Source organism: Mastomys coucha, unplaced genomic scaffold, assembly GCF_008632895.1.
Source record: "Mastomys coucha isolate ucsf_1 unplaced genomic scaffold, UCSF_Mcou_1 pScaffold23, whole genome shotgun sequence".
NCBI classification, from domain to species: domain Eukaryota; kingdom Metazoa; phylum Chordata; class Mammalia; order Rodentia; family Muridae; genus Mastomys; species Mastomys coucha.
The window spans coordinates 53,995,363-54,020,358 of NW_022196906.1; the positions used below are offsets into that span (position 1 = coordinate 53,995,363).

General features: G+C 48.5%; 2 protein-coding genes across 6 annotated transcripts in view; both read left to right on the forward strand.

Annotated features, from left to right (window-relative positions):
* On the forward strand, nucleotides 1-23,165 carry Pkm (pyruvate kinase M1/2). 4 transcript variants are annotated; one of them, XM_031343417.1, is made up of 12 exons: nucleotides 2,100-2,228; nucleotides 7,509-7,625; nucleotides 9,676-9,857; nucleotides 10,397-10,488; nucleotides 12,838-12,969; nucleotides 13,240-13,426; nucleotides 14,474-14,744; nucleotides 15,580-15,730; nucleotides 15,938-16,090; nucleotides 19,532-19,698; nucleotides 21,860-22,041; nucleotides 22,539-23,165. In XM_031343417.1, exons 1-12 carry the CDS (start codon nucleotides 2,179-2,181, stop codon nucleotides 22,643-22,645), a joined length of 1,791 nt encoding a protein of 596 aa, XP_031199277.1. In that variant the 5' UTR covers nucleotides 2,100-2,178; the 3' UTR covers nucleotides 22,646-23,165. The 4 variants fall into 4 exon arrangements, with proteins under 4 accessions (XP_031199276.1, XP_031199275.1, XP_031199278.1 ...); XM_031343416.1 differs by lacking the exons at nucleotides 2,100-2,228; nucleotides 7,509-7,625; nucleotides 19,532-19,698 and adding exons at nucleotides 1-275; nucleotides 18,986-19,152; XM_031343415.1 differs by lacking the exons at nucleotides 2,100-2,228; nucleotides 7,509-7,625 and adding an exon at nucleotides 2-275.
* Nucleotides 23,166-23,936: 771 nt separating this feature from the next.
* Nucleotides 23,937-24,996, forward strand: part of Gramd2a (GRAM domain containing 2A) — a 41,867-nt gene continuing 40,807 nt past the window's right edge. For both annotated transcript variants that reach the window (XM_031343715.1, XM_031343716.1), the window contains exon 1: nucleotides 23,937-24,050. In XM_031343715.1, the coding sequence (XP_031199575.1) occupies nucleotides 24,010-24,050 (41 nt within the window). In that variant the 5' untranslated portion in view covers nucleotides 23,937-24,009. The remainder of the gene's footprint in view (nucleotides 24,051-24,996) is intronic.

A 24,996-nucleotide genomic window follows, 5' to 3' on the forward strand; every position in this document is an offset into this window, starting at 1 on the left:
CCTTCCGCCACGGAAGGTAGTCCTCCCCTAAAGGGCAACCTGCTTGTCCCGCCTACCCTGCTCTTTTCTCAGAAGGTGCGGGCGCCTGTTGAGAGGCGGGGCGCCGCCGGCCGCCGCCCGGGATTGGGCGAGGGGAGGGGCTGCGGAGGGATTGCGGCGGCCCGCAGCTGTGATAACCTTGAGGCCCAGTCGGCGCAGCCCCGCACAGCAGCTACGCGTCGCCACTTGCAGACGTCTGCTTTAGGTATCGCGGCAGGAACCGAAGTACGCCCGAGGTGAGCGGGGAGAACCTAAGCCATCTGTCCCCAGAGCGGATGCCCGCTGGTTCGGAACGCAGACCTGCATGCCTGCCTGCCTCCCCACGCGGGACCCAGGCGACCGGCATCGAGCATCCCATTCCGGGTTGGGGAGACGCCACACTTGAGCCCAAGTCCAGATCTTCCAAATTGGGGGGAACCGACTAGCTCCTTTTACCACGGGCTCGTTCTGCTCTCTCTTCTCAATCTGGTTCTAGCCTCTTTCTTATCTTACTCTTTGCTATCCTTGCCACCCTGTTCTCGCCCTGCTCCGATGCTCATCCTCCTACATCCACTAGTACTTACAACCTTCATTTTAGCTCTGTGCCCTCATCTTTCGGTGCCCTCCTTGTAATCTCTCCTTGAAATAACTCCCCTCCTCACCCCCCCACCCCCATTCAGCCCGGGCGTTTCATCCTCCATTCAGGTCAGCGTGCTCTTCCCGCGCCAGTGATCGCAGCTCCTTGTCGCCCCTCCCCCCTCCGTTCCAGTCACGTCCGCGCCACAGCATCCTTTCAGCCTCCATATCCTCGCCCCTCCCCCTCCTCGCATCTTTCCCCCTCCCCCTCTGCATTCTAGTCACGTCCGCGGACTCCTCCGGACCTCGTGGTCCGGTGCTTGGAGGTAGGATGCAATCCTTAGCAGTCCTGGGTGATTCGACTACAATTTATGTAACTTTTGTATTCCCGGTGGCCTGGCAAGAAAGGTTGGCCACTATTGTTGCCTGTTTTGTGTGCCCACAGATTTCTGGTAGTGGGCAAGGGCCCTCGGTGCTCTCTTGCTCCATCCTGCGGCGGAGGGGCTGCATGTACTACGGTGCGTCGGCTCAGTCGGTCGTGCTTGTCCCACGTGCTTGCGAGGGGAGGGTGGGCGATCAAGCCGTACCTGTTTCCGACAGAAGCTGGATTCCGACGCGACCAGAACGCACATAACCCACAGAGCTCAGTCTAATTAGGGAAGCAGATTTTGTCAAGTCAGTGCTATGAGGAAGATGAGGCTGCATGCGCTAGGTTGCCGGCTTACTGGGTTTGAAGAAGCCGGGCATCTTCTAGCCTGAAGGCTATATACCCAGTCATAGTAAGATATCTCTCGATCACCTTTTCCAAATCCAGGACATTGGTAGCTCGGAAAAAGTAAACCTCATAGTGAAAATACAGTCGTGCGTGGAGGCAGCTAGGTTTCGGAATCCGGTGTGATTTATTAATATTCTTAGGTTGTTTGGCCTCTGGTCCTGTGTCACGAGTGGAAACATTTATTCCGTGCTGCTAAATTACTGATCTTGTAAGTATGGGGCGTCCTGGTTGTAGTGACTAATCTCGGGTGAAATGCCCAGAAGGACATGCATATATCCTTTTTGTCAATGAAGTAGTTACTTTGAAGGCCACCTTCTTGAGTCTGTCTCCTTACTATTTTTATGCACATTAGGGCTAAGCTTGGGGAGGCAGGTAGGCTCTGAATACGCAGTATAGGCATGGAAACAAAATCTCTCTGGAGTCCCGTCACTGTTTACAAAGTAACTAATGTTACATTGCAACTCTCCTGAGAAAGAGCCATCTAAACAGAGCAATCTGTGCCGCCTTTGTCTTTGGCTGTGAGAGTAGAAACAAAGAAACAGGTACCCAGATAGGAGCCTTCCGGTTCTCGTCTCTGTTCAAGAAAGCCTTTTATGCTTTCTGGCTTGTAGGAAGTTAGGATTGGTACTGTACTGTTGCCCCAAAATTCAGGGTGTGGCTACATTCTAGGATGGGAGGGGGCCTTAGGTCAAGACTCAAGGTAGCATTGTTAGCAAATAATTTGTCCTCTGGTTGCCTGAGTGCTGTAGGTAAGGCAATGAGGATGTTCTGTGGGAAAGTAATGTAATCCATCACCGAGTCTGGGCAAGATGACTCAACCTTTCAACTTTGAGGCTTTTGAGAGAATTCTCTTCCTTGGGTGAGTGGGGAGAGCACGCTTGTTCTCCAAAGTATTGTAAGGTTCCCTCTTTTTTGGTGAATCAAATAACTAAACTAGCATGCATTTCCCTAAATAAAACATGTCTCGTGCAGACTGAGTGTGTTGGTTCAACTTTAATGCCAGCACTGGGGAAGAAGGACCAGGCCTGTTGAGACCACGTAGGGGGTGATGCCTTGTCTCCAAAGGTATCAACTAAATGAAGGTGACCAGACCCTTTGTGCTGCCATAAGAGTGGAAGCGTGGAGTGGCTGCTTCTAGTCTGAATCTCTTCATTCTTGCACAGCAAGAATGGCACAGCAACTTCTCATAGAACAACCAGTATCCAGAAAGGCAATTTCTGTGAATGCATTTCTTAAGCCAAACTACATGAATGCTAATCACCTATTTAGTGCATAGCTATTTTCTTAAGATTTATTTTGTACACCATCATTGTTCTCTTCAGACACAGCAGAAGAGGGCACCAGACCCCATTAGAGATGGCTGTGAGCCACCATGTGGTTGCTGGGAATTGAACTCAGGACCTCTGGAAGAGCAGTCGGTGCTTTTAACTGCTGAGCCATTTCTCCAGCCCCGGCTATTTCCATTTTAAGCATTATATTTTAAGTTTACTATTATTATCTAATTTGTAGGGAAATTTGTAATACATTAAGATCTGTTTGCCAGTACTCAGGAGGCAGAGGCATGCAGATCTGAGTTTGAGGCCAACCTAGTCTACAAAGTACCAAGACAGCTAAAGCTACACAGAAACCCTCTTTCAGGAAGTAGGGGTGGAGGGGAACTGTATCCCAGCCAGGTGTAATGGCCCATGATACCTTTATTCCCAGCATTCTGGAGGCAAACTGGCAGGTGGCTTTGAGTTCAGTCCAGCCTGGGCTACATAGTGAAACTGTCTGGAAAGAAAGAACCATATCCCCAGTGAGTGACTTGGCACATTTCATAGCTGACTCCAAACAGATTCTCATGGGGGCTGGATATGCCATCTGTGTAATATGAATGTGTTGGTCACAGGAAATGCCATTTTCTTTCTTAAAGAAATTGATTGCTTAATTTTGAGTGGAAAGAATGAAGCAGCAGCTATGGACAGAAAGGTAGAAAAGGCGTTTCTCGCATTAAACTCCCATTACTTGGGTTTTCAGCAGCCTTAGCTTTTCTGCAGCAAGTCGAAATGAGTTGGGCAAGAACTAAGCTGGAGATTGAGGTAGAGGAAAATGACTCATTTGTCTTTCAGTTTCTGAATCATCCCAAATACCCACAGCCAAGTTAACTGGTGAGATTTTTTTTTCTTACTGCTTCTGGTAAAGGACCAAGTCATCTCTGTAAACTGTACTCATAGGAGCAAACGACAGGCTCTGTTCTTCCGGCTGTGGAACTTTGACGAGTCTTGATATATTTTTACCAAGAGCCAGGCTTAAATTGGATATATAGTAGCCCATGTAGGTTGTGGCCTGCAAACCTCTGCTGGATCTTAAGGCCTAGTGTAACTACAAAGGGTTGGGGGTGGTCTGAGGGCCACCACCAGCTGTGCAGTGAGGCCACACCCCTGCTGTGGTTTGTGCCTGTCTGCACGTAGGAGGGAAGCCTGGGCTGCAGTACCTTAAGTGGCCTCTAGGGAGCTCTGAGCATCTGAAGCCTCCAAAGGAAGCAGTATTCCTTCCAAATGTGTGCTTAACCTACAGACCATATATTGGTTTAAACTGCTGTTTTCTCCAGCAATACGTGTAAAAGATTTTACCCTGTGCTATGTCCACTTTAAGGTTTGATTTCGAAGTAAAGAAGGACTGGGCTTGGTGGCACGTATTTTTAATCTCAGAGACAGGAGGATCTGGGTTCGAGGACAGTCAGGGATATGTAGAGTACTTGTCTCAAAAAAAAAAGTAGGGAAGGAGCTGGTAATGTAGATCTAATGGAATGCTTGCCTATCATGCACAGAGCCTTGGTCCATCTCTAGTACTACATAAAATGTACATAGTAGCACATGTCTCTAGTCAAGCTGAGCCAAGGACAATGGGATTGGAGAAGTTGTGAGTTGGAAAAAACAAAATTGAATATGAACTGAATAAAATCAGCATGCTTTTTTTTTTTTTTAAGTTTTGGAAAGTGTAAAGATAACAAGTCAGTGTGGATGCTAAGTTCTGAGTGGGAGAGATAAGAGTCTTTGGGTTCCACTACTTGGGGAAAAGGCAATAGGTGCAAACCTGTAGGCAGATTTATTAAGTAGGTCAGTGCACTTGGACAGCTGATGCCGCCCTCCGTCTTTAATCACCCCACCCCCATCTGCCACTCAGGGGACTCGTTTAAATGCTGAGCCAGTGCCTCCTGCTGCTGAGGCTGTTGTGCATTCTGCTTACTCCTGAGCCAGGGTCCAGAGCATGGGCTTCATTCCCGGAAACACTGGCCCTTCAGACTGCTAAGGAAGACAGCATGTGCCAACTGACCAGAAACTTCTGCAAGTCACCTCCTTCCTGCTCTGACTAGTTCTCTGCTCTGCACAGCTGAGCTAGAAGCCAGGCAATCCCTCGCTTTGAGGAAAAAGTTTAAAGTAGGGCTGTTCAGGTTAAGATTAAATAAAAGAGCTGGTTTTCGCTTATTTCTTTTTCTCTCTAGTTATTTTGACCTCAGGAATTTTAACTTGACTCCACCAGGTGGTAGCCTAGTAATACCAGACCATTCTGAGAATATGGTGGCACATGCCTTTAATTCAAGCACTCAAGAGGCAGAGGCATGAGTTCCAGGCTAGCCAGGGCTATCATAGTAAGACCTTATCTTAAAGCAGATAAACTGGGCCATGAGGTTGGCAAATCTCTTGAGTTTGAGGCCAGCCTGGTCTATTGATTGAGTTCCAGGACAGCCAAGGCTACACAGAGACCCTGTCTAGAATCTGACCCTACTCCCAAAATCTCTGCTCAAGTGATCAGAGGTATGGTACCCCGATACCATACCTTTACTCTTAATTTTGTCGTATTCTGGGTACCGTACTCCAGGCCTTACCAGTTTCTGGGGGTAGAATTGTCACCTGTTTTGACCCTGGAGTTGTCTTTGCTTGTTACAGTCATTCCTGTGGGTCTTCCCTTCCCTCTGGAGGAAGGGAACTCCTAGAGAACAGGGTGACTGCCATTCAGCCTTTCTGATGGATGAAGCCAGGTGGTCTTGGGTACTGGACTGACATCAAAGAAGGGTTGCTTCAAAGCCCTGTTCTTAGGCCAGGCTGCTTTATTGGGGCAGCAATGATTTGAACCTACATGAAGATGTAACCGGTGGAGTGAGGCATGACCTTCCAAGAGTGCTGGCTCTAAGAAGCAGGGTGGCACTGAGCATTTTTGGTTTGGGGATTTTTTTTTTTTTTTTTTTTGAATGACCTTTGTTCCTGACACGAGGGAAATGAATGTAAAGGGCCAAGGAGAACTGCCTGAGACAGGAAAGGGCAGAAGCAGGTAATCAGAGCCAAGCTGGGCCTGTACATGCCCCAACCTGCAGCCCAACTGAGGCCTGGGCTGGTGTCTCCTTTCTCACAGAGGGGCGATGGCTCTGAAGAACATCCTGCTGCAGGGGCTCAGGTTCAAGAGTAAGGCCTCTGCCCCTAGGCATGGTATCTGCTGCTGTCGTGGGACACACCGGGTTTCTGCTGCTGGCTGGAGGTTGGCTGTGCATGTGGGTGCCTCCTGAGGAGGAGGATGCTGTAGTGAGTTGGCTGGCATGGGTGGGGCTGCATGTCCTGGCAATCACTGCTATCTATACAGGTATTTAGCCAATAGGGCAAGCCCTGCCCAGGGGCCCACCCTACCCTAAGAAACAAGACTGGGGCTGCTGTCCTGGGCCAGGAAAGACTTTTAAAGGGTGTTCTATCTATACTATACTATAGATAGGTGGTAGCCTGGAGTTGGGGCTCTGGAGGCCATGGGATGGGCAGAAGAGCTGTGGGTGGATGAGAGGGTGAGGCTCTAGGTCAGAGCCTTAGGAGTGAACAGAGCTGGCTTCTAAGATGAGGTTGGTGGGGGGACTTGAAACCTTTGTAAGGTTCTTTAGAAGTCTATTATTTAATTGTATCCATCCATTGAAACGTGTATTTCCATTTGTCACTTAGTATCTGGTAGCAAGATATTCACTCTGCAGACTTTGAGTTTAATTCTAGATAGAGAGATGGGTTGTGTATGTGAAATTTTACCTGTGAAGTTGCATCCTGAGCCCTGGAGGGCAGCAGTGCTTGTCTCAAGCAGAACATCCTTGTCACACAACAAAGAATGTACTGTCAAGCCTGAGACCAGTCAAAGCAGGAATAGAAAATTGCTGGCCTCTGATGTGGAACTGATAGGTTGTGGTCATGAAATTTTTCCATGAATTGGACATGCACTTTTGGGGAGGTGGCTTTTAGTCTAATGGATTAGGTTGCCCTTCCTGGGTCAATGAAGCTGCCCTGCTGAGTACTTTTGAGGGAATAGAGAACACACATCTATTACCACATTTTAGCAGGGTAATTCTGAAGGGCACAGGGCTGATGTGGGAAGCTTCACAGTGAGCTTTACAGGATGTATGGGAATAAGTATGTCATTTTCAAGGACCGTACTTAATTTCACATCAACATTTTTTATTAATAAAGGGCAGGCAGAAGTTGGTGGATTTTTGCCTGGTGGTGGCGCATACCTTTAATTCCAGCACTTGGGAGGCAGAGGCAGGGGGATTTCTGAGTTCGAGGCTAGCGTGGTCTATAGAGTGAGGCCCAGGACAGCCAGGGCTATACAGAGAAACCCTGTCTCAAAATAAAAAGAACAACAAAAAAGAAAGAAGTAGGTGGGTTTTGTTGGTGACCACTCTGGCCTGTGTTTCACCTCCAGGGAGTTACAGGGATATGTAGTAAGATGCTGTCTCAAGAGGGGGGGAGGGAATGTTGTAATACATGCTACCATCCAAGGTAACAAAAAAAAAATGAGGCAGGAAGCGAAGCAATGACGCTCGGTGAGATAGCTCAGAGGCACGGGAACCTGCTTCAGTTGACTCAGGACCTGAGTGGAAGGAGGGGAGAGTGTACTTGTGGTCCTTTGACTGCACAGTGCCCACCACATACTCCCTAAAAGTAAATTTTGGGTATTAGGGAATAAAGTACTTGAGGGATCCAGTAAGGGGTCACTTTTACCACTGGTTTTTAAATTTATGTCTTCTCCAGTGTATATCTTTTAATGTAGCTAAGAGCAACTTTTGCCTTGTTATTAAAGTCGTTCCCACAAAGAGCTCAGTCATATTCAGCTTTCACCTTAATCCTTGTAGCTCTTCAGGGCAAAGCATACTGACCTCTGAGCGGTCTTTCCAAGTGAGGCCATCAAGCTGCTCTGGGTCAAAAAAACAGCAATATGCCATCAGAAGCCCAGACTCAGAGAACCAAAGGTATGACCTGATCACGGGCCCCAGGGGAGAATTTGCAAGGATACACTGACTGTCTCAGACGGAGAGAAGAACCGGCCGGGTGGCTGGCTTTTTTAGACACTGTTCTAGTGTCTGTCTCACTCACTTGTCCCATCATGGTCACAGCAAGGCCTTTGTGTCTCGTTGGCTTGGTGTACCATCTGTACTATCCCTTAGTGGCCACTTAACCTAAGCCTGGCTGGGAGCCATGAGAGTTGGCCAGTTGTGTTTGTTTCAACCCTGAGTAGACCAAGGACCTGGCTGCCTAGGACGTCCTGTTGTACACAGGTCTTCTCAGGTGTGGGGAGAGGGAAAACCAGGCAGAGACCAAGAGCTCATTTAACAAACAAGGTGCTGGGAGGTGAGAGAGACGAAGTAGACCCTGGAGAAGTTGACTTGACACCTTGGTGCCTGATGTGTCTTGTAGGGTTTAGGAATGAACAATGTTGGCCACGGGTTTCTTCCTTCCTTTAAAAGTTCTCAATTCTCAAAAATGTAGTGGTTGCACCCCTGTCATCCCAGCATCCAAGAGCTGGACCATGAGGCTGCCAGGAGTCCAAGACCAGCCTGGGCTACATATGAGAAGGTGTCTCAAAGTTTTTCCTTTCTGTGGTTGAAGACCTCTGCTGTTTGATCACCAGTGGGTGGCTGAAGTCTCAGGTAGCAGAGACAGGCTTAGGTACATGGTCTCCAGGCATCCAGGGAAGAGTGAGGGTCTGTGGTTGGGGAGAGAGGGAAGTGCGAGGATGAGGAGAGATTGGAGCACAGACTGAAGACTCTACAAAAGCTCAGGAGGTTGAGAGGAGCCTTGTGACCTGACAACTCAGATGAGAAAGAATGTCAGCTTCATTGAGGTCTCAGGTCGTCTTGGAGGTACAGCCCAGAGCTCTCCTGAGTTCTGTCCTCTTAATCAGCTGACTATCCACCAGCTCGGTGAGCATTTAGTTGTAAGTTGGTAATAAAGTAAAAGCAAAGGTCAGGGCAGCTGTTGGGATTGTGACCTGGGTGGTTAATTGCCTGGAACAGATGTTCAGACTACTGGATGCTGTACCTATCTGACAGAACAGAGGCTCCAAATAGCCCGACCTGGGTCTGGGGAAGCTAGGTCTAATGTCAGCCCTCGGAAAAATTAAATCAAGATGGTGTCTTCAAGGTCAACCTAGGTTGTTGCACAGTAGATTTCAGGCCAGCGTAGACTAGCTACTGTGTGTGTGATTTCTGTCTCCTAGGTTACAGAAGACTCCTTGGTGAGGTTGTAATGACTTTGGGGCCCTTTCCATGCCCTTGTGCAAAATTTACTTTGTATGTCTTGCAGGTGGTACTGTTGGTTTTTTTTTTTTTTTTTTTCCTGCCAAAAGAACTGTTTTGTTCCCTGTAATTTGGACCTTATTCTTATGTCTGATAGAGGCTAAAGAATACATTTAGGTAATGCCTTGAAGTAAACCTAGGACTTTGGGAGTAAAAGGAAAGGGCTTGGACAGGGTGTTGTCTCTCTTGTCAGCAGGATCACTTTAGGTTTGGGTGAACATGATAAAGAGGCCGTACTGAGTGCCCTACCAAAGCAGATACTTGTAGCTTGGATATTGCCATGATAGGGTCCGGTGTATATCTGTTTTACACCGGATGTTTGTGTGTTGAAATACTGGTTACAACATGCTCTGGGGGATGTTTCTTACTGTAACTTTGCAGGTTTCCTTGTGTGAGTAAAGTGATGTTCTTTCTGGGGCTGGTGAGAAAGCTCTTAAAACAGATGACAGCTCGTGTAAGAAGCCTGCTTCAACTGGCTCCCAGGGTGTGTGTGCATTGGGTAGGGAGTTACCAAGGTCTTTTCTGTTTGCTGGTAGTCAGTCACATGAGCCCTTTGCCCAATTTGAGTAGCACCCACATAACCAGCACGTGCCAGGCTTCTATGCGACTTGTGCACAAAGCAATCTTATTGGGTTAATGTGTAAACGGGAGACAGCTTCCTATGCCAAGTGCCTCATTAAGTAATGCCTAGTCTAATTGCACTCTTCAAATCTCTGGGATCCAGGACTTCAGAAACCAGGACTTCAGAAACCATGCCGAAGCCACACAGCGAAGCAGGGACTGCCTTCATTCAGACCCAGCAGCTCCATGCAGCCATGGCTGACACCTTCCTGGAACACATGTGCCGCCTGGACATTGACTCCGCTCCCATCACGGCCCGCAACACTGGCATCATTTGTACCATTGGTGAGTGAGCGTGACCCTCCTCTAAATGGAGGCATCTGCCTGATTTGAAAGGCATACTCATTACAGAGCTAACCTAGGTTCTGGGTGAGACACTGTCCACATTTCTAGGGGAATAGAGGTCATGAGCATTGGCCGTTAAGAAGGACTAGTGTACTTTTTCTGCAGTTGTTGAGGTTCAGGGATGGTCTTCCTTTGTAGGAGTGGTTCAGAGACCTCAGATCTTTATCATGTGCTCTGTATCACCAACAACATTTAGTAGTTAGACATCTCGAAGGCAAAGACTGTTTCCCTCCACTTTTCTGACTATGTGGGGCCCTGCAGAATTTGTAGAAAATGGCAGTGTTTCCTCCTCATAAATTAAGAAAGTTGACTAGTACAGTAGTCTGTACTGTGCTTTGGAAAGACCTTTCTCTTAATTTGTGGAGGTAATTAAAAGCAAAGGGTGAGGAGGAGGAGTTTTAGTGTTGAGCAGATTTCATACATTTTCCTACCCGAGTGTCAATGATTTTCTTCCTGTGGCTCTAAATGTCTCTTGATAGGCCCTGCTTCCCGATCTGTGGAGATGCTGAAGGAGATGATAAAGTCTGGAATGAATGTGGCTCGGCTGAATTTTTCTCATGGAACCCATGAGGTGAGTGTCAACTAGATCCAGGAGATTCAGGGACTCGTCAATGGTGGTACTCCAGGCAGGTGTGAGCCCAGGTTTCTCAGTGAATGAAACGTTGCTCTAGAACATCCCTGTTTTCCCTCTTGCCAACTTCATTGGCATAGAAACCTGGCCTGCTTTGTCACCGACCACAGTGTTATCCCTGCCTTCAGCCTTTATGAAAGAAGGCACGTGAAGGTTTAGCTTGGAAACCCTAGGCCATCGGATGTCTGGACTGCACTCGGCCCCTGTGCCTCAGGGTTTCTACAATGGTTCCTGTGAGTCGGGTGAACCAAAAGGCCATGCGAAAGACTGAAGAACACCGGCTTAGTTCAGAGATGTCGGGAGGGTTTCCACATGAGACCGAGTCTAATGCACAAATGATGTTGGTGGTGGTGTCCCCACTCCAGTACTGTTGTCTGCCAATCATCAGTGCTCCTCCCTGGGAGTAAGGTAGGGATGACCTGGGGCTGTTTATTAGGTGGCTTGATGATGGAAAGGGTGTACCCAAGCAGCAGGTTGCAGCTGTTGTAAAGGTTCCCTGTTCTTGAGTTTAGAACAGCCTGTTCCAAGCAGATGGGTAGGTGGAGGCATTTTAAGATCTACCTTTTAAATGCTTTCTAACTTGACTGTGGATTTCCTTCTGGCATTGGAGGAAGGAGAGGGACTCCTCCCTGCCTCTTGGTTTCTCTGTGTCCTATTTAGAGTAAAAGTATTAACCCTGTGCTGTTTTGCCCTCTGACCTTTGGAAATTATTTGGACTAAAAATAGATGGAGAAGGTAAAAATAGGTTTGGAGACGCTGACCTTTAGGCCTCTTGAATCCAGTAAAATAATACCATGCAGCAGCTTTGAGGGAGTAGGGGACAGTGAGTGTGTCCAGACCACTGGGCAGGGCAGCTCTGCCCTGATTTCAAACTATAAGGCATTAGAGATTAGCTGTACTTTGAACCTTTTTATGTCACATACTATAAAGCTTCACCACAAGTCAGGGCTCTTATTCCTTGTACACCTTCAATGAGGAGCTGGGTTGCAGTGTTGCTGGTCTTGGTGGTTTTCCTGGAGACAGTGGAAATCAAGCTCCTTCCCTGTGTCGGGAACATCAACCAGCTCTTGACAACTTTGCCAGTGTCTCTATTCCCGTCTCTTGCTTTTCACATAGTCAAGATATGTCATTCTTGCTGAACAGGCAGTACAGTACTCCCACACTGACTTTTAAACAGCCTAAATTTAGAGCCTCTACAAGGACAGCCCTGATGGCTACCAGTCTTCACCATTTGGTTTCATGCCAGAAAAACCACAGCTGTGATAGTGGATAGCACAACCCAGCTCCCAGAAGTGTTAGCATGCAGAGAAGGTTAATAATAGACGATCAGATACTCTAATCATAATGCAGTTTTTATATACATGAGGCTGAAAAGAGTGTTTATTATACTCATGAATGTGCTGGGGTGTGTAACTCAGTGTGTACAGCCATAATTCTTTAGTGAAAATTAAGGGCAAAGCCTAAATTACTAGAGGACCTCTAAAGCAAACTGAGGCAGTCACTGTTGGAATATCTGGAGCTGGGTTACTAGGTGGTAGTCAACCTTCGCGCAGCTTTGGTCCTTGTAGATGAATGGGTGTTTCCAGCTCTGCCTGAGTCTTCTGTAGATAACAAACAGGCTTGCAGGTGTCTTTGCTGTGCACAGTGGTTCAAGGACCAGGCTCATAAAGTGCTGAATTGAATGGTTCCTTGTCACCAGTGTCACAGGGGTACACACTGGCAACAAACTATTTTGCTATCTTGGCTCTGAGTCCCAGATAGGAAAGGGAAAAGGGCTGGGAACTTTCTTACAAGTGAAGAAAGCAAGGGCAGTTCCACTGGGGCAGGCTCCTGGTCAGAGAAAGTGATTGTGAAAGCAGTGTCTGTGAGACTAGAGCAATGAGCTGTTTAGCTCGGCCATTGGTCACTAAGTCAACAGCTTTTAGTTTGAATTGAAGTGGGGATCGATAGTGAAAACAGAGGCTGCCAGGGTAGAAATCTTCAAACACAAATCCTGGGTCTTTGCTTGTCCTGGTTGTTAGCCTAGGGACAATAGAGCAACAGAAGAGACACCGTAGGGGGTGGGTTATATTCCTCCCTTTAGTAAGTTTTGGTGGCAGTATTCTGGAAAGTTGTGAGAGTGGAGTGGGTATAGGGAAGAATGGACATTGGTAAGGTTAGGAGAAGGGTAAGGGTCAGGATTCAGACATACTTTTCTTTGCTCTAATTGATCACCTTTGGCTCAGGGTAGGGAAAGGGAACTGGACTCGGGTGTGGAGGACACCTGCCAATCTCCCCTTCTTTCTCCAGTACCATGCAGAGACCATTAAGAATGTCCGCGCAGCCACGGAAAGCTTTGCATCAGATCCCATTCTCTACCGTCCCGTTGCGGTAGCTCTGGATACAAAGGGGCCTGAGATCAGGACTGGACTCATCAAGGGCGTGAGTATCTAGGACAGCTTAGATTCTAGATCTCTAAATGAAAATATTTTTCATCTGCCTGGTAGGAACTATGATAGGGGCACATTTTTGTTATGTAAATAACCTACTTATTCTGGGTGTTTTGTTTGTTATTTTTTTCATCAATACATAAATTCAGGATTTACAGAAAGGTGAAAGGTTTCTTGGGACTTTGAGCCAGAGCTTGAGCACCCCCATCAGGGGCATTGGCTTCTGCAGTTCACACACTCATCTGCTGTCTTTAATCAATAGAGCGGCACTGCAGAGGTGGAGCTGAAGAAGGGAGCCACTCTGAAGATCACCCTGGACAACGCTTACATGGAGAAATGTGATGAGAATATCCTGTGGCTGGACTATAAGAACATCTGCAAGGTGGTGGAGGTGGGCAGCAAGATCTACGTGGACGATGGGCTCATCTCACTGCAGGTGAAAGAGAAAGGTATGTATGGTACACAGTCTGTAGACTAATGCCAATTCCTATCCCCAGAGCTCAGGTAGCACCCACCTTGCATGTATGAAGGTCTAGATTTAATCTCCAGAGGATCAAAAGTCTATTGTTGGTCTGCATCCTTGGCCTGTCTAAAATACTGCCTCAGGAAAAAAGGCAAATGGGGCTGGTGAGAAGGCTCAGCTGTTAAGAGCACTGATTACTCTTCTGAAGGTCCTGAGTTCAAATCCCAGCCACCACATGGTGGTGGCTCACAACCATCTCTAATGAGATCTGATACCCTCTTCTTGTGTGTCTAAAGACAGTTACAGTGTACTTTCCTGTGTATAATAAATCTTTGGGCCAGAGTGAGCGGGGCCTGAGTGAGCAGAGGTCCGAAATTCAATTCCCAGCAACCACATGATGGCTCACAAACTATCTGTACAGCTACAGTGTATTCATAAACACTAAATAAATAAATAAATCTTTTTTAAAGAAAGAAAAAAGGCAAATAACTCAAAGGTCCAGGTCTCTTTAACCCTTAATTCTAGCATATGAGAATCAAAGGAAGGTGAATATGTCTCAATGCAGCATATATAAGACTGCTATTATATATGCTTTAGAATAATACTTAAAATTTACATATTCTAAATACTTGGTGACAGTTTAAGAGATGGTTTCCTATAGCTAGCCTGAACTCTTGATTCTTCTGTTTCCACCTCCCAAATGCTAGCATTAAGAATATACACCACCACTCGTAGCTATTTATTTGTTTATTCATTAATTTGAGGCAAGGTTTCCCTTTGTAACCCTGCCTGACTTGAAATTAACTGTGTAGGCCAGGCTGGTCTTGAACTCAAAGGTCTGTTTGCATTTGCCTCTTGTGCTACCACACCTAAAACTCAAATTTTCTTAGCAGCCTGTGAGTAGGTATTATTTGTAGGTGAGAAAACTGACTTATTGTCTTTCCTGAAGTCTTGGAGTCTTAATTGGCTCTAGAGTCATCCTCCTGCAGCTTCTTGCACATTGAGGTGGTCTTTTATGATCCCTTTCACACAGGTGCTGACTTCCTGGTGACGGAGGTGGAGAATGGCGGCTCCTTGGGCAGCAAGAAGGGCGTGAACCTGCCTGGTGCTGCTGTGGACCTCCCCGCTGTGTCAGAGAAGGACATCCAGGACCTGAAGTTTGGGGTGGAACAGGATGTGGACATGGTGTTTGCATCTTTCATCCGTAAGGCAGCTGACGTGCATGAAGTTAGGAAGGTCCTGGGAGAAAAGGGCAAGAACATCAAGATCATCAGCAAAATCGAGAACCATGAAGGTGTCCGCAGGTGAGTCCTGAGACCCTTTCGTTGCCTCTCCCTTAAGACGCGTGTCCATGATGTGTCCTGGATACCTGCCTGCAGGACTGGTCCAAGACATCTGAATCAGGAAGGCCAAGTATTTTTAGTCATCATTTTGGGACCTACCTGGGAACTCAGTGCCTCAGGGGTCCATGCTAAAGCTTGTAGTCTTAGAAATCATCTCTCTGACACTGGTTCTGATGAGTAGCATGATGCTTTCATTAATGTGGCATTCATAAGGGTGAGTGGTTTAGTGACACATGTTCATACTTGGCTTTCTCCTACTGCTTCCCTTAGACCTACTTCTCTGGGTTACAGTGGGCTTGGGGTGGCAGTCATCAACATCCACTTACTGTCCTTGGCTCTGTGGCCTTAGTACAAAGGCCAATTTGGAGTCTCTTTTTCTATCTTGATAAGCCACAGGTGCTGATGGCCTTGGTATTTTGTTCAGCCCTAGGGGAACTGGGAGGGTGGGACAGCTCAAAGGGCAGCACTCAGTACCCTTAGCTAAATAAAGCCATGGGCCTTTGTAGAAGATCCACTGGCCTCACTCTGTCTTTGAAGTGCTGATTAGAGAAGTACAAAACAAGGGGTGGTAAGATGCAGACCAAAGCCTCCATGAAATACTCATAGTGGTGTTTAAGATGTCCAACCAGTAAAATTGTTATTGTACTGTGGGTATCGAAAGGTGGTGGATGCCTCCTCGCTTCCGTGTGCCCCTGGGTATGGCCTTTGAGAGCATCTCTGTCAGGATCCCAGGAAAGTTTCTGTCTACTCTTTGGTCTTTCTTCCTGTTCTTTATTATTATTCTCTACTTTATCAGGTTTGATGAGATCTTGGAAGCCAGTGATGGGATCATGGTGGCTCGTGGTGACCTGGGCATTGAGATTCCTGCAGAGAAGGTCTTCCTGGCTCAGAAGATGATGATTGGACGGTGCAACCGAGCTGGGAAGCCTGTCATCTGTGCCACACAGGCACGTGCTATTTCCTTCCTTCCTGAATTCTCCACCTAGGCGACCTGGTCTTGTCCCGTCCTTCGGGCACATGCACCCACACACAGCTGTGATCTGTGCACCTGCACAATCTTGCAATTGTCACTGAAGGTGGCCTAGGGTCTCAGCCTGGTCTTACGTCATTTAGTGATGTTCTCTTACCAAGAGCCCTTGTCTGTCCCCTCCTAGATGCTGGAGAGCATGATCAAGAAGCCACGCCCCACCCGTGCTGAAGGCAGTGATGTGGCCAATGCAGTCCTGGATGGAGCAGACTGCATCATGCTGTCTGGAGAAACAGCCAAGGGGGACTACCCTTTGGAGGCTGTTCGCATGCAGCACCTGGTAAGTCCTCAGAGCCACAGAGGTCTCTGCAGCGTCCTACCCAGTCTTTTACTTTCTTCCAAGCACGGCCAGAAGAGTGAGGTGTGTGGAGGCATGCTTTGCTTCTTGAATTTTCATGTTGTGCTCTCACTGCCTGCGCCCCCACCACTTTGTCCTGTTCTGGAGATCACCTTTTCCGATATGTAGGCCACATCTGGCTAAAATATTAAGGTCCTAGGACGTAGTCAAGGGATGCCTTCCTCCTCCCGGACCACCCAGAGGGCGACCTATTCTAAAGGAGCCAAGAGTTTGTATTCTCAGCTGTTCTCCTGGTTTGGCTTCTAATTTGATCTCCTGATGGTCCCATGATGCTTCTCTCCACTGCAGGCTGTAGCCATCCTAAGCTGTTTTAAGCTGTCCTTGCATGGTGCCTGTGACATCCCTTGCTGTGCCAGACCCAAAGTAGGGCTAGAAATAGCTCTGGGCGTGGGGAATGGGTGCTGAATTTAGCGGTTTGTGGACTGGGAATTAGGAAGACTTTCTATGCTCTTTTTGACTAAGCCTTCTGGTTTCAGTAAGATAGGGTCTGGAAGTCCAACATTTGGAACCTGAGGCAGGAAGGCAGCTTTGAGGTTAGGCTGGACTGGAATGAGACATCATCTGATAGACTTCTAGCTGACCTGACTCCTGCTGGCTGTTCATGGGTGAGGACCCACCCAGGCCTCAGTCCTCCATCTCTGCTCTGCTCCAGAACTTCCTGAACAGAGCAGTGAACCGGGGTGTCAGTTAGGACTTTGCCTGAGGAAGACATTGTGAGCTAATCTATTCCCTTCTCAGCCAGCAAAGAACCACTGTCCTTGTTGTGACTCCAGATTCCCACAAGCCCCCAAACTTAGGACAACTTGCTTCATTTGTGTAGGACTGTTGTAGATCCCATGGTTTATCTGAATTGTAGCTGCAGCCAGATGTGTGCCTGTATTGAAACAGACCAGCCCTTTTGTAGAGGTGTTACAGCTTGGACTCAGCTGTAACACATGTTCTGATTGGGATTGTGAGCTCATCCTCACAGCTTCTCAATAGTGTGAAGACATTCTTTCTCTCCCAGAAGACTCTGGCTTCCTTCAGTCTCCCTGACAGTAGCTGGCTTCCCTTTTGTAGTTATCTGCTCAGTGGTGTTAATCTGGCCTCAGAAGTGGTCAGGAACAAGACTTTGACCAGGCATTCTAAAGCATGCAGTCACATAAATATATTTGTTTTGTATAGCTCCAGGCAACTTATATGACCTCAAGACCTTGCCTAAGGTGGCATTTGTTGAGATTAATTATAATTAAATTAATCATAACATGAAACAATTTCTTGCCATAATTAAATGTTAGACAACCCTCTGGGCTTGTGGATGTAATCTTCGTTTTCTCATGTTTTGAATGGGAATCACATGTAATGAGTGTGGGTTTGATCCCAGATTTGCTGTCGTAAAGGCCTGCCCTGGCCATTTGCACCATGCTGTAGCAGCTGTGGGCAGAGTAGGAGTTAGTTCTGATGTCCTGCCCTTTTCTCATGTCCTGGTCTTTCCTATGAACAGACACCGTAGAACCTCAAGGCTGGAATTGCATGGCCCTGCTCAGAAGATGAGTCACAGAGTCCGGGTTAGACTGTGGCTGCCCCTTCAGGGGGTGCAAGCGTCTCTATCAGCAGTTAATACCCGGGACAGCTTTCCCCTCATCTGTGTGCTGCTTCCTCCTGTGTCTAACTGATGCAGTCCATGACCTGGAATTAAGAGCTAGGGATCCCGGCTATGGTTGTTTCCTGTTCGTGTCCCTTGTCCTTTGGGCTGCATGCATTCCATTCTTAACCAAAAGAACACTTTCCACTTGCAAATCTGCTAATGCTACCAATAAATGTAAGTTACTGGTTTCACATCCTCCCTATACTAAGATACTTGAGATTGCATTCTCTAAACTTTAGATATCCTTTCTAATGCCTGGTTTTACTTCAACAGGTATTCTGTATATAACACATTTGCTATCTTGTAACAGTTTTAATTACTGAGTTTTAATCGGTGTCTTGAAAGGCATGCATGCTTTCTCAGGCATCTGCCTCTTCACATGGCTGTTTCACAGTGTACTGTGTTCAAGTGAGCCACGGTTGGCCACTGTTCTGTTTAGAACTGGTGCACCATGTAACTTTGGTTCTTTTGACCCCAGCTTTCAAAGCTTCCCGAATGTTTCCACTGTAAGGCATGTGCAAAGGCTCACTTGTGTATGTAGGCTGAGCTGGATGCCTTGTAACCAACCACACAGCCATGTGCGGAGGAGAGGCCCTATTTCTTCCTGTAAGCTGTGTCATGAGGCAGTATGGTCAAGTGGAAGTGTAGTTGGCTCCACCCTGGCATCTTTCCATGCCAAGGTCCTAGGGCCTAACACTATGTTCCCTTCTTAGCTTCAATCAAAAAGAAAAGAGATTGGTGGTGCATGCCTGTTGTCCCAGCCCTTGGGAGGCTGAGGCAAAGGAAATAGTGGGGTTTTTTTTGTGGTTTTTTTTTGAGGCTAACCATAGCAAATTCAAGACTAATAGGGGCTATGGTAAGATCCTATCTCAAAAACACACAGGGGTGGGGGGTTTTGTTTTGTCTTAGAAACAAAGGGGAAAGTCCCAAATGGGTAATAATATCTTTCCAGAACAGAAAGAACTTTCCTCAAGTTTGAACCAAAAGGGAAAAAGGGAAGCAACCCAAAATCCCACATACCATTCCAGGAGCATGTGGGCTTTGACCACCCTGCCTCTGCCTCTGCATGAAAAAACAATTTAACCTAAGGGGGCCTTCCTCTCTGATTAGTTTCCTGTCTTTCCATGTGTTGTCTCTCTTGTTTTTACCTTCATCCCTCTTCCTTATCCCTCCTACCCTAAACCTTGCAGATAGCTCGGGAGGCTGAGGCAGCCATGTTCCACCGTATGCTGTTTGAAGAGCTTGTGCGAGCCTCCAGTCAATCCACAGATCCCATCGAGGCCATGGCCATGGGCAGCGTGGAGGCCTCTTATAAATGTTTAGCGGCAGCTTTGATAGTTCTGACGGAGTCTGGCAGGTAGGGCCCTAAGGGCAGGTATCATTATAGGATAACCAGCTTCTCTCGCAACTAGGCCCGCTATGTGCCTGAGCCTGGGCACAGCCTCTCTCCTGCAGGAAGACAGCCAAGGAGGTCACGATAGGGCAGGACCAAAGGATTCCCTTGGGCACAGTGGAAGTCACAGCACCTGGTGCAGGATAGTCCCTGTGGAGTTTCTAATCTCGCTCTGTTCAGAATGTGGAGTAGCTCGCCTTCTCCTGGCCTTTGTGTGCCCGGGGACATGCTCCTTCCCCAGTTGTCTGTGACTCCTTTCCTTCCTCCCTCTCCATTTGTGACAAAGCTCTGACAAAGCCCTGTCCCCCGTCCTCGTCCCTCTGGACGGATGTTGCTCCCCTAGATTGCCCGAGAGGCAGAGGCTGCCATCTACCACTTGCAGCTATTCGAGGAACTCCGCCGCCTGGCGCCCATTACCAGCGACCCCACAGAAGCTACCGCCGTGGGCGCCGTGGAGGCCTCCTTCAAGTGCTGCAGTGGGGCCATTATCGTGCTCACCAAGTCTGGCAGGTAGGAGGCGGCAGAGGCTCCCTGGGGATGCCCACGCCCAGTTGGCGCCTCTCCTTGGGGATGCCAAGAGTGGCTCTAGGCCAGTTTAAGGCTCTTGGCTGCCTCCAGAGGACTCCAGGCAGCACTCACAGGTAGACCAAACCTACCGTCTCCAGTGCACGTTCACAGACTGCCTCACAGAGAGCTGGAACAAATACCCAGCTTCACTTTGTTTAGTTACTGTGGGACCTTTTAACAAAATACTGTGTAGAAGCTGGCCATGGTAGAGTGTGCCTTTTTTTTAATAAAGATGTATTTATTATTAGTAGTATAAATAAGTATACTGTAGCTGTCTTCAGATATACCAGAAGAGGGCATCAGATTTCATTATGGGTGGTTGTGAGCCACCATGTGGTTGCTGGGATTTGAACTCACGACCTTTGGAAGAGCAGTCGGTGCTCTTACCCACTGAGCCATCTCACCAGCCCTAGAGTGTGCCTTTTAATCTCAACACTTGGGCCAAAAAGGTAGGTGAGTATCTGAATTTGTGGCCAGTCTGGTCTACAAAGTGGGTTCCAGGACAGAGCCCTACCTCACAAAATAGCTCAGCTGGTAAAATTACTACACAAGCCTGACCCATATTTGGTCCCCAGGACCCATGGAGGGCAGAGAAAGCTGACTCATGTGCATGCCCAAGGGTGGACATAGTAAAGCTTTTTTCCATCCCACTTGGAGGGGTCTCAGTGGAAAAAGTGTTTGCGCAATCATGACAATCTGAATTTGAATTTGGCACCTATGTTTTTTTTTAAAAAGTGCACACAGAAGTCACCTGGAGAAGTGGCTCGGCCTTTAGGAACACTGTCTGTTCTTTCAGAGGCCCAACACTTACCTTTGTGGCAGTTCACAACTGTCTGACTCCAGTCCTGGGAAATCTAATGCCCTCTTCTAACCCCTAAACACATGTGGTCAAAATACCCAGTGCAATATTTTGAAGTGAAAGTGCGATAGGGGGAAAGGAAGGTGCCCAGAACCAGTTTCTGTGTGGTGCACCTGTGTGCCACACAAACTGCACAGTAAATAGCCAAAAATACCTACATGTGATGCTCTTTGCCTGTAATCCCAGTGCTCATGGTGCAGAGGAAGGAAGATCACAGGATTGAGTCTAACTTGAGCAAGTTCTACAACAGCCTAGTTACAGAAAGCCAAACACATAATTAGTATAGAGGACTAGTCCCTGGTCTCCCTAAGGCAGAACTAAGTATCACAAAGGTACTTATTCCTGGGTTGAGGATGTTGGCCTTCGTGTAAACTTGGCCATGAATGTTGGTGTGTAGCTGGAATCAAGGGATGGGGTGCTGAGAAATGGGGACCATAAAACTATCATTTTCTGAAGTCCTGGAATTTTGAGAACTCTAAAATACAAGGTCCATGCTAATTCTGGGGTTTCTCTGTAGAGTTCCAAGTTCCAGCAGCTACCTCCTTCAAAGCCCGAGTCTGCAGGCCAGCATGAAGCAGGGTATTCTGCTGTGGAATGCCTCATTCCCCAATAGCTCTTGTGTGTCCTTAGGATGCCTAGTTAATTCTGTAAGCCTGCAACAGATCTGATAGAAGTAGATACTATCATTTCACTATCATTTGTTATAGGTTGAGAAGAGGGATTCCCTATGGTCCCAAAGGATCTTGATTGGACAGACTCCTCTTACCATGCCTGATCATCACCATAGAAGTTCTGAGTTCAGATGCTGGGACTCCCATAGAGACAGTACAGGGCTGTGCTGAATTCTGTTGGCTTCCAGGGCCTGGTGCCCTGCTGCTGTTCTTTGCAGAAACCAGAAGTCAGGAGCTAGGCACATGGTGCTTCGATTGTAAGACATGCTGCCAGCTACATGAGTGGGTTCTGGTGAGATTGGGCCAAAGCTGCCTCACTGCCAGATGGAAGGGTTCACTGTGTGGGAAGAATTCTACCCACCATGGTCCTATGGGACTACCCATACTGAGAGCAAGATAATCATTTTAGAAAGGACAGGAGAGGTCTGAGGGGCTGGCCAGGCCTTGAAACAGTTGTTAGTGGGCAAAGCCTGTGTCTCAGAGTTGAATTAGAGGGTACTAACTTTTTGTTTACTGAGTGAGTCTTACGACACATGTTTAATGGTTAGTCTTTCCAACCTGTTTCCCATCTCAGGAGTGCTCACCAAGTGGCCAGGTACCGCCCTCGGGCTCCTATCATTGCTGTGACTCGCAATCCCCAGACTGCTCGCCAGGCCCATCTGTACCGCGGCATCTTCCCTGTGCTGTGTAAGGATGCTGTACTGAATGCCTGGGCTGAGGATGTTGACCTTCGTGTAAACTTGGCCATGGATGTTGGTATGTAGCTGGAAACAAGGGGATGGAGTGCTGCTGATAAGTGGGGACCCTAAAACTACCACTTTCTGAGTCCTGGGTTGGGCCACTTGCCTGATTACTGAGGTTCTTGTAAGATTAGCTAGAGCTACTGTCCTGGGGGGCGGGGACACACAAGCTGTTGTAGCCTTTATTCCTATATAAGGTTGTACATCAAGAGACAAAAGGAGGCAGCTGACCTTGGGCAAGGCAGTCCACTCTCTAGGGTATAAACTGAATGATGTCCAAAGGTCCTTGTTTAGGCTAGGAGTCTTGCACCACCTTGTGGTAAGAAGAAGTAACTGTCTGGCAGCCTGCTCCTCTACCCAGATTAGGAGGAGTATTAGGGCATTTGTGTCTGGGTTGGGAAAAGCGCCACCTTGTGGTAGGAGAGAGTAATGGTTGCTCAATTAGGACTGGGTGGTGCGTTGCAGTTTTCTTCAAGTGTATACCTCTACTCACCAACCTTTTTCTCCCTCCAGGCAAGGCCCGAGGCTTCTTCAAGAAGGGAGATGTGGTCATTGTGCTGACTGGGTGGCGCCCTGGCTCTGGCTTCACCAACACCATGCGTGTAGTGCCTGTGCCTTGATGGCCCTCTGGAGCCCCTCTTCTAGCCCCTGTCCCTTCCCCTCCCCTATCCTATCCATTAGGCCAGCAACGCTTGTAGTGCTCACTCCGGGCCATAGTGTGGCGCTGGTGGGCTGGGACACCAGGGAAAATTAATGCCTCTGAAACATGCAATAGAGCCCAGCTATTTTTCATGGCCCTACTTGAGCCAGGGGTGAAGGAAGAATGCAGGATTGGAAACCCTCTGACTTTATCACAGAAGGGCAGCATCATCTCTGTGTACTTTGCTCCTGTAGAAAGTTGTCCAGAGAATTCCCAGCCCTAGCCTGGAGTCCAAAGACTGGACAAAAATAGGGGCTGAGGGTGTGGGGCTTTTGGTCCTGGCCCTGACTTGCTCTCCCAACAGCTTTGGCCTCCCCACTCCTCCTTGTGCACTCCACTGCTGTCACTGCAGACACTCTGCTCTCCACCTTGTATTCTGCAGTCTCCAGGCCTGTTGCTTTAGTGCCCACCTGAATGTCAATAAACAGCAGCTGAAGCACCTATGTTCTCTTTTTTTTCTTGTGGGGGGGGGTGGTTGAGTCCTGCCCTCTGAGCACTTGAAAATGACAACAACCAGGAGGCCTAGCTTTGGATGCTATGGACCCACCAGTTCACCTTGAGGCACAGGACCACTGGAGAAGCTGGGGCTGAATACTTTGGGGGGTATATCAGTTGCCTCTTCCAACACCAAGTGAGGTTATGCATTGGAAAGCACATTGTTCTATTTCAGGGCAAAGACTGGAAAGGTCTGAGACAGGTTCAGCTAGCACCTAAAATGGGTAGACTGGAGTTTAGTGGACTGATCCCTGCGATAGGGGCTCCTTGAGGGCGATGTAGGATGAGTCCCTGCTTGATACTTCACAAAACCCTCAGCGCCCCCCCCCCCCCCCATAACAGTTCAGCACAAAGGGTCACTTGTTTTCCTGTTGCACTCTTTGGAATAAGGGACAGTAGAAACAAGGTGCAACCTTACTTGTTCCTGGTTACTCCCAACGGGCCAAGTGACCTAAGGCCTGCGAAATTGAAAAGTTGGAGGAGCACCAAGAGCTCAGGTTAGGGAGTAGAGGAGGTGAGCTGAAAAGCCCTGAGGGAACACATTGTGATAAGAGGTCCCATAATTGCAGACCCAGGCCCTGGTTTCCGGGACCTTGCAATTTTGAAGACCTTCCTGCAGCTGGGACCCATCAGGGCGGTCCGGGAGCGGGGAAGGCTCCACCAATTGAACCAGGCTCGTTCTGTACGAGCGGCCAATAGGCGCGTGGGGGCGGGCCTTTCCCGGGGTGGGCGGTCCCCGGAGGGCACTGGGTCTGGCTCACGGCCGCAGGTCCGGGAGAAGGCGCTGCGATGACCGCCCTGAGCCGTAGCGAGCCTGTCGAGGCGGGCAGGTAAGGGAGGTGTCCCGGGGCTCCAGGTCCAGAAGGCAACGGCGAGGAGCAGGGCGGCTCTGGGAGCGCCGCGCCTAGGCGCCTTCTGTCTGCTGGCTGGGCATTTAGCAACCGCAGAATTGGTTAAAGCCGCTCCGAGGGGACCCTGCGCCTCCGCCGGGCTTTGAGGTGTGCGAATCCGGTGCGCTGTGTCCGAGGGTCAGTCTTGGTGGCTTCAGGCGGGCTGAAGGCACGCTCCTGGGCTCACCTCTTGTCGGTCACCCTCGCGGTCCATTCATTTGTGTTTTCATTCATTTCTCGCCATAACGGCCCCCCAGTCCTGGTTGTCTCCACACACAGCCTGGCGCTCCCCTATGGGCCTCTGCAAAATTAGCTCCTCTCCTCTCCTCTCCCAGCGCGATCTACTCTAGGAGCACACTCGGCTGGAGGCAACGTGGAGCTGTCCCAGCATGACTTGGCCGCACCCCTTGAGCGAGGCCCGGGCGGGCTGGGGCTGGTCTCCAAGCCCAGAGAGCTGGTTCAAAGTCGACTTGGGAGGAAAGGAAAATTCTTGCAGGTAGAGGAGAATAAGGGGGGCGGGGTGAGGGAGAGAAGACAGGAGGCGGCATGGCAGATGACATCAAGAATGGTAGCTGTGAGCTGGGAGTGTAGTGTTTTCCTAGCATATATAAGACCCTGGATTTGATCCTCAGCATCTCATAAAACACATTGGCGACGCACATCTATAATACTAGCACCGTATCCAAGATGGTTCATGCTTGCTAGCTCCTGGGAAGCTTACATGAGCTGAGATTCAGGGTCGTCTTGGACTACATGATTTCAGGTCCAGCCCTGGGGAGTTAGGGATTTTTTTTTTTGGTTTTTCGAGACAGGGTTTCTCGAGACAGGGTTTCTCTGTATAGCCCTGGCTGTTCTGGTACTCACTCTGTAGACCAGGCTGGCCTCG